General features: G+C 27.6%; 1 protein-coding gene across 1 annotated transcript; it reads right to left on the bottom strand.

Annotated features, from left to right (window-relative positions):
• Positions 1–5,426: 5,426 nt before the first annotated feature.
• Positions 5,427–7,296, bottom strand: LOC132945943 (uncharacterized). The gene is made up of 4 exons (XM_061015780.1): positions 6,968–7,296; positions 6,708–6,865; positions 6,402–6,644; positions 5,427–6,014 (listed from the first exon to the last, which is right to left on the bottom strand). The coding sequence occupies exons 1-4, from the start codon at positions 7,080–7,082 to the stop codon at positions 5,670–5,672; spliced, it is 861 nt and encodes a 286-aa protein (XP_060871763.1). The 5' UTR covers positions 7,083–7,296; the 3' UTR covers positions 5,427–5,669.
• Positions 7,297–8,997: the final 1,701 nt, after the last annotated feature.

Raw genomic sequence — 8,997 nt, 5'->3', positions numbered from 1 at the left:
TAAATAAAAAACCACGGTATAGGTACTTATAACTCCCATATTATAATATATTATTATGTCTATGATGTGTACGGAGTGATCTGAACTGTATATAGCTTCACTAAAGTTCTTAGTTGAATTTCGTGTTTTCAAAAAATATTATTTTTATACACTGCGCAGTCGGACAGTTGTTGTAGGTAGTAGGTACCTATATTTGTATCACTAAATTTAAACAACATAGTATAATATTATACAGAGTGATTCACCAAGCTCTATTTCTTACATAAATAACTTTTACAAAATTTGATATTAGGAATTTTTAAATATACGTTAAGACCATAATTTCAAACACTTGAGATTTTTTTGTTCTGTGGTGTCCTGTTGATATAAAAACTTCTTTTTTTCAAATGAGAACCCTCACTTTTCTTCTGTAAATTATTTAGCAGATAATATTTCTGAAAAATTAAAATCATAATTCGAAGGAGTTGTTTTGAGTTAATATTTAACTTTGTGTGCTAAGGATAATAGGTCTATAGTCCATACTGTAGGAGTTATGGTGATTTGAAAATTGTAGTAATTAATATTAATCTATCAACAATTATAATTAGTGAAAATGGTCTGCGTATAATAAATAGTAGGTCCAATATATTATATCCATTAAAACCGTTAATATGATCCTTAGTACAAACATATTAATAACTGAGAAACTACTTGTTCGTTTTTTTAAATTAGGCACATAAAACATTTCAGAAAAAATTATCCACTATAATTAATTTGCATTAAAAAAGGAGGGTTCTCATTTGTAAAACGGATGTTTGTATCACCACCGGACACTCTTTAGAACTGTTAGGTAATACAAAATATCTCAAGAGTTTAAAAATGTTGTCTTTAAGTATATTTAAAATTCCAAAAATTAAAATTTGAATACATTTATTATTAAAAAAATGGGAGTGAGCATGCGTGCAGGTGAATCACCCTATATATATATATATTATTTATATAGGTATACCGTACCTGTATGTAATTTTTAAAGTTTCCATGGTATAGGTTTTCGAATTTTTTAATGACAATCTGTCAACCTATGTATTTTAAGTTCTATAATTGGAAGCAAAATCGTTTTCTAAAAATGTTGGTATGTTCATATCGGATATTGAACAATAAGTTTATAGGTAATAAGAATTTAAATAGTATAAATAAACATTTAAATATAGTTTAGTGGATTACAATCTGTGGCCCCTTATTACTATTTTATTCAGCGTCTCCGTTTGTTCAAACTATAAACATTTTTAATAATAATTAACAAAAAAAAAAATAAACTATTTGTCGTGATGTAATTTAAAGTTTCATAGTAACTTAAACATTTATATTTTTAAGAAAAGTATTGTGCTTTTGAATTTTGATTAGGCAAGAAACATAAGTTGTCACTTAACATTTTGTGATATGATTATAATTATAAATACTTCAAGCTGTAGGCATTGGCGGCAATCGGAAGGGTGAAGGGTCTTGAGGGGGCTTACCCGCCCAAAAGTCCGTCAAGCTCCCTCCTTTTTTAGTTTTGTAGGATCGAAGCCCTCCCGCACACATTGATGTTAATAATGCTATAGCCCCCCCCCCCCTGAAATTTTACTGGATTTTCACCAATGGCTATAGGTACTTAAGAAAAATATTAATTTCAAAAATACAAAATATAAGTACTTAATAAATTAGTGTGGCCAGTTAGATAATGGATTAATATATAATTTTGTATAATATACCTACATTATGCTAAAGACAATATGTTGTTATCCTGGATTAAGTGTCCATCTATATTCTTTATATGAACACCTGATAGCGACAATACTAGAACAAGGTAATCCTTTAAATATCTACAATTTATACAATTTTTCATCGTTATAATTTTTAAGTTTTTACTTTTTTGAAAGATAATTTACAATAATTCTTACTTTGCTGTAATTCAAAAACGAATAACTGCAGATACTCGAAATTTACACATGTTTATTTTATCAATTCCTATACTTGATAAAATGTTCAAAATATTTTGACTCATTTTTAGCTGTTTCCTTACATTTTCAATTTTCAATTTTTTAGTTTTTTTTCCATAGATATCAATAAAATTCTATTTGTTGGGTAAAAAAGCGTGGAAATTTAATACAAGGCTCCTGGTATATTGTTACAATAGCAACTTACAAATATTAAAAATACATAGGCACACATTTTTTTATATACATTAGTTCAAATGTTAACAAAATTTATAAAATTTTTAATTCAAAAATGATTCGGTAGTTAAAATTACAGTGGCGTACGCAGGAGTAGGGTTCTAAGGTTCTGATCCCCTTGAAATGTCTTATTTACCACCATTTCAATACACAGAGTCGATCAATTGTTGGTAATTATTAATACTTTATAGATATAAAATGAATTGTTAAATATGACAAAGACGTCGATAATCATAGTTTCAGTTTTTTTTGGCTGATTTCGAACATTGCTAAACGTCTTATCGTCGTATGGTGTATCATCATTCATCATGTATCATCGTCCATCGATTATTACCACGTTTATTACGACCCGACGGTCGAAGAGGCTCTATAGATGTCCTGGTGTCCAGGTTAAACACTAGTGTTGTAAATGCAGAATAAATTTGAGACTAAATATAGATAATTTGTTATAACCAATTGTATAAAAACTGTTTAGCAAAAAATAATGTATATTATTTACTCAAGTAAAACCCTAACTGAACTAAAATCCTGCGTACGCTACTACTTAAAAATGTATAAAATTACTTTACTCACAATAATACAATCAAATATACTTAGTAATATATCATAGGCTAACTGACCGTTTTCGCTCAGAATCGTTTTCTGTATACAATGATATTATATCATTAAATTCAAATTTAACACCATCCATTACAGTGGCCCACTTTTCCACCAATTTTATTTTATATTCCTAATCAGAATATTGTTTGGAGTATTTCGATACATATAAAATCGAATTTAATCGAATTTCGAACGAATAGTTAATTAGTTATTAACTTATTATAGTGTGTAACGTTTAGATTGTCCATTGGCGGAGTAATGACACAGGGGTACCTAGAAAAATGTTGGTTCACTGAGCCACTCATTTAAACTTAAAATACTTATAACTCATTAGCGAACTTTAATATTGTCTATATGCTGAAAATCCGTTTTATGGGTCCATGTAGTACTCAGGAAAAAAATATGTATCTGAATGTGAAATCAAAAATCTAAGTTATCTTTCAAAAAAGTAAAAATCTTGAAAATTGATAACGATACAATTTTTCTTTTTAAAAATTTTGTTTTGCAATGACATCAATTTATGTAAAAATAATATTTGTAATGAGTGTAGGCTCGATCCTCGATCATCTAGATTCAGTATATACTCACTACTTAGATCGGTTAGATTGCGCTAAATTGTTTAGTATGTTATTGTTATACAATAATATAACATAACATACGTCATAACATACGCGTCGACGCGTCGTACATCATATTATATTAATATCTACGAATTAAAAACATCTTATCTGCGTGTCAATTAAACTGTGACATTTATATTAATTTTAAAGATTATTATAATATAAAGAGCCAAAGATGAATGTTTTTATAAATAATTATAAATACGATAAGCCAAGCACTTTTGAAGACATTCGTTTATACTCATCTAGATAGATAATATATTTATACATGTACAAATGCATAGAACCTATGTAAAATACATACCTACTATGGACTATGGAGTATGCAGTGTTATTATAATATTTATAATGAATTTAAATTTTGTATAGATACTATACATTTATGCACTGTGCACTTGGGTCTTGGGAACACCTGTGCTATTTTATTTATTAAATATTTTGAGTTTGAAATATTTTATTTAGTTAGTAGAAGGGTTTCTAGTTCCCTGTGTTATTATTAGATTTTTAATTAACTTATATTTTTTTTCGTTGACAATTTGTTAAGACATTTTATTTTAATAATACGGAAAGACATTTTGGAAATTAACTATTAAGAGTGATTTAACATGTCTTACATTGACTTAGTGGCTATATGGCTGTAAATAATGGTTATATTAGAACTAAATAGATACAGTGGTGTGGTAAACATTTTTAAGCCATGATGCACTGCATATATTTCAGTAGGTACCTACCACTCTTAATAATCCCCTTAATGTGATATCATAGAATAAAAGATAGATATTTAATAGATATAAATATTATGTGACTGTAAATATTTTAATTTTTGTTTTATGTTATTGCTTACCATAATGTGTCCAATCACCCCCCCCCCCCCCCTAAAAATGTTTTTACCATGACATATAGTCATCATAAGACCCTGTATACTTCACCATCGAATGGAAAAGTAGTAGGTAATAAGTACTAGTATCAATCATAATATATAATAGTTAATAGATACAAATGAGTTATTATTTATATATAATATAGTAATTAGTACTGGAGAATTATTTAATGTAAAATTATGAACAATGAACTTATTATTTATTACCAACCAACCTGTAAAAAAATGTGTACATCAATGTTAAAATGTAATATTTTCTTTTGACAAATTGTCTAATGTCTTCTAGATCCTATATCAACCTTCTAATTATGACACTGCTGGATGACAATCAATGCAACACAATAATATATAATTAAAATGTTAAATATATAAATATATATTATAATTATAATAATATACATATATAAAATAGGAGATCCTGTAAGCATTCACTGTTACTGGTTAGTAAAAATAATATTCATCTATGATGTATTTATTTAATTATTTAGCAATTTGTGTGAGAATAGAATATTATTTTCTTTTTTTGACAATACTACATATAAATAGTTAAATATTTGCTTTATCATTATTAATGTTATCAAAATAGTTGTTGAGTTTTCTAATAAATTATCATATGATAATTAGTATTTATATTTTATTTGAAATATTCAATTTTCTGATAAATTATTTAATTTTTTTAATTAAGGTTTACCTAATTAAATTGTAATCAATATTTGTCCATAACAAGCAATTAAATAGTTACCCAATACATTGCATTATACTATATTACATTAGAAATATTAAAATTCTTTAAAGTTTAAACGCTTATAATTTAAGTATATTTACTTTAATCTACACTAATTTGAATATATAATGTACAAATTCTTATACTTCCATTAGAAATCATTTGATGATAATAAAATTTAATATTTTAATACAATTATTAAAGAATTAAGGCTGATGCAAGTGTTATAAATGACAAACAACTCCCATTATTAGTAAACAAGAAATTTCTTAACAAAAAGTATTTGGCAATGGTAATAAAATTATAAAAATAATTATTATTTTAAACTTGGATTAACAAATCCCTTAAGTGTGTAAGTATATAGGTAAGTGGGGCATACACAAAAAATGAATTAATTAATACATTAATCTGTTGTAATTTTTTTTTATAAAAATAAACCATCAATAAAAATACCTATTACAAAATAATTTGATTATCTACTGAGTACCTAATCAAAATAGATTGACAATAAGTTACTTTTTTTAGATCATATAAAAATTTCTTGTCAAATACAATAATAATTTACTAATCAATAAAAATAGCAGAACAATTATGTTTCCCTGTTCCCTAATTAAATGCGCAATTGTACAATAAATTTGTTTACGGCTTTCCTAAGTAAAATTTTGTAATGGTACTACCATTCTAGGATTTAGTGCTTTACGGCATATTGGACAAAAGTTATTAGTCTGCAGCCATTCATGAATACAATACCAACAAAACAGATGTCCACAAAACGAAAGTGAGGTGTTTTGTTTTGGTTCTAAACAAAGAGAACATTTACTGCTGCTGCTCAATGGAATTGGCTTACTATGAGGTTCTTTTGCGTTCTTTTGTACTTTTGGGGTTTTAAATACGGCCATGATTATGAGTACACTCAAATGGATGCCAGTCAACACACTCAGAATTTTAAACACATGTAACGGCCGCTTAGGATGGTACCACAGAATTGAATATATCTTCAAAAAAATTAATATTAATAAACATTAAAATTTAAGCTATTTAAGAGGACATTGCATTTGTTGTCTCTGTCTTACAAGTGCGTTTAATAGAAAATGTATGCTTAGCAGATCATGTTTTGCTTCGTTAGTTTAAAAATTAGAGTGAAATGACCTATTATGAAACTTGATGGACGATGGTAAGAACATTATCTGAGTTTGTAAGTGGGTTTTTTACGAGTTAATTTTTTTAGCAACTTTTGCATATATAATGTAAACACTCTAATTTTTAAAATAATGAAGCTAAACGTGATCTGCTGAGCGTAAATTTGCAATGTTACACACTTGTACGACGGAGACATCAAATTGTGAAGTCATCTTAAGTTAAAAGTTTAAGCCCTTGCTTACATATTTGATGAAGAAAAATCGTTTGGCCCACGTATAAAAGGAACCGTCCCAATAAAATAATACTCTGTTGAGGCTTTGCAACAATGGAACAAGAGATTTGATGGTCGTTGCAATATGTATAATTTGATCTTTGGCTTGACTCGTTATCGATTTGTTATATTGAACATAATAGATCAAACGATCCAAAGCAAAGATGATGAGTCTGTCTCCAAACACGTGGGATAATATCATACCAGTGCTTTGCTGTAAATGAAAAAAATCTTTGTGAACAATTGTTTACCCAACTATAATTTGCATTTTTATTACCATAAGTCCTGGAATGTGTTTTCCAGTTTTTCCAACTTGAACGATTTTTGTATATTCTTCGCCCAATGTTTGGAGCTTAGATAGCGTCGTAAGTGTATAGTAAAGTAATTGTGATGTGCAAAAGATGTTCTTTTTATTTACATTAACAAAGACATGTCCTAAAAAAAAATTAATAATTAGCAGCAGTGGGCTATGTTTAGGACGACATACTCAACAACAATCATGTATTACCATACTTAATTATAGTAAATTAATATTACCTTTGAGTTTCAGAAGAAATCCACATAACTGTCGATTGATCCGTTCGTAAAGTTCCTCGTCTTTTTGTTCCGCTCTCAATATCTCCGCGGGCCCACTAGAATTAAATGCTGACATGATGGTTTTCCCGGTTATGTCGAGGTTATATCGATCATCTCATTAATAAAGGATATATTTTTAGTAATTGGATTCCCTGTTTAATATTGTGGTAGAAAATAAAAATTTTAATAAGCATTAAATAGGTACGTTTTTCAATTTTTCGAATTTTTAACAGTGAATAGTGACGACTGATGAGATTGCTTTATCAGCTATAATTCTTATCAGGGGCCAAAGGCCAAACTGACCCTTCGGTATGTTCACACAAGCGTCTAGCGATAGGAAATTCGAAAGGCTTCAAGATGGCCGACATCGTTATCGTTATCAGTTATCACCGATTTTATTATCACTTTATTTTTAAAATAATAAATTTCTTTCCCTTACCTTATTTCCAACCACGATTTAAGATATACCTTATCGTATATCTTAAATCGTGTTTCCAACCAAGTTGTATATTATAAATCTGTTCAAGTCTACTATAGTCGTGGGCCGTGGCAACGAAAAATGAGCGCTGACCGTCATGTGCCAAGCGGCAGTTTATTAGTAGTGGTTATCAATATTTGAAACAAAAAGCCCGCTTTTTTTTTTTTTAAAAGATCAAATAACTTATATAGGTATTATTTTATTTTTTAAATTATAGGATTTTTTTTTATTGGATATCAATTTATTTTACATTTTATCATACAAACAATTAAAAAATATTTACAACAGAAAAATAATTAAATAGGTGGGTAAGTGGATGTCGCTGTGCTGTACAGTAGGTTAAAAGTGGGTCGCTGTAATGGATGGTGTTAAATTTGAATTCAATGATATAATATCATTGTATAAGAAAAACGATTCTGAGCGAAAACGGTCAGTCAGCCTATGATATTACCAAGTATATTTGATGATATTATTGTGAATAAAGTAATTTATATATAACCTATTTACGCGGAGCCTTGTTTTAAATTTTCAATCCTTAGCTATAAAAGTTGAACATTTTATACATTTTTAACTACAAAATAATTATTAAATTTTAAATTGGATAAATTATGTCAACATTTGAACTTTAAATGCTTATAAAAAAAAATTGTGCCTATGTATTTTCTACTGCTATTGTATAACTTTATATCAGGAGCCTTGAATTAAATTTTCACGCTTTTTTACCCAACAAATAAAATTTTATTGATATTTATAGGAAAAAAAAACTAAAAAAAAGGTGGATAAATGGATGTCGCTCTGCTGTACAGTAGGTTACAAGTGGGTCACTGTAATGGATGGTGTTAAATTTGAATTCAATGATATAATATCATTGTATAAGAAAAACGATTCTGAGCGAAAGCGGTCAGTCAGCCTATGATTTTAACAAGTATATTTGATGATATTATTGTGAATAAAGTAATTTATATATAACCTAGTTAAGTGGAGCCTTGTTTTAAATTTTCAATCCTTAGCCATAAAAGTTAAACGTTTTATACATTTTTAACTACAAAATAATTAATAAATTATAAATTTGATAAATGTTGTCAAAATTTGAACTTTAAATGCTTATAAAAAAAAATTGTGCCTATGTATTTATAATATTTTTCAACTGCTATTAGAACGATATATCAGGAGCTTTATATTCAATTTTCACGCTTTTCCCAACAAAACATTTTTTATTGATATTTATAGAAAAAAAAACTAAAAAAATTGAAAACTCACAATGTCCGTAAACCGCTCAAAAAGAGTCAAAATATTTTCAAAATTTTATGGTGTATAGAAAATGCTAATATAAACATTCAGTGAAATTTTCAAGTATCTACAGTCATTTGTTTTTCAACTAGATTCACATTCCTATCAGAAAAGTTACTGTTGAAGGAAATCCAAGCACTTTTACTGTCCTAAAAGGTGATGACAGACACAAAAGAAAAAAAATAAAAAAATAAAAAAAAACACACATCATTGCAAAATCAAT

The sequence above is a fragment of the Metopolophium dirhodum genome, chromosome 5, assembly GCF_019925205.1.
Source record: "Metopolophium dirhodum isolate CAU chromosome 5, ASM1992520v1, whole genome shotgun sequence".
NCBI lineage: Eukaryota > Metazoa > Arthropoda > Insecta > Hemiptera > Aphididae > Metopolophium > Metopolophium dirhodum.
This window is presented reverse-complemented; position numbering and strand designations above follow the sequence as displayed.

Bases quoted from the DNA above. Each gene is read 5' to 3' on its own strand.
- LOC132945943 (XM_061015780.1), bottom strand. From the start codon at position 7,082: ATGTCAGCATTTAATTCTAGTGGGCCCGCGGAGATATTGAGAGCGGAA. The intron at 6,866-6,967 runs GTAATATTAATT...ATTTTTTTTTAG, and splicing joins ATTTCTTCTGAAACTCAAAG to GACATGTCTTTGTTAATGTA. The intron at 6,015-6,401 runs GTAAGCAAGGGC...ATTTTTTTGAAG, and splicing joins GATTTTTCTTCATCAAATAT to ATATATTCAATTCTGTGGTA.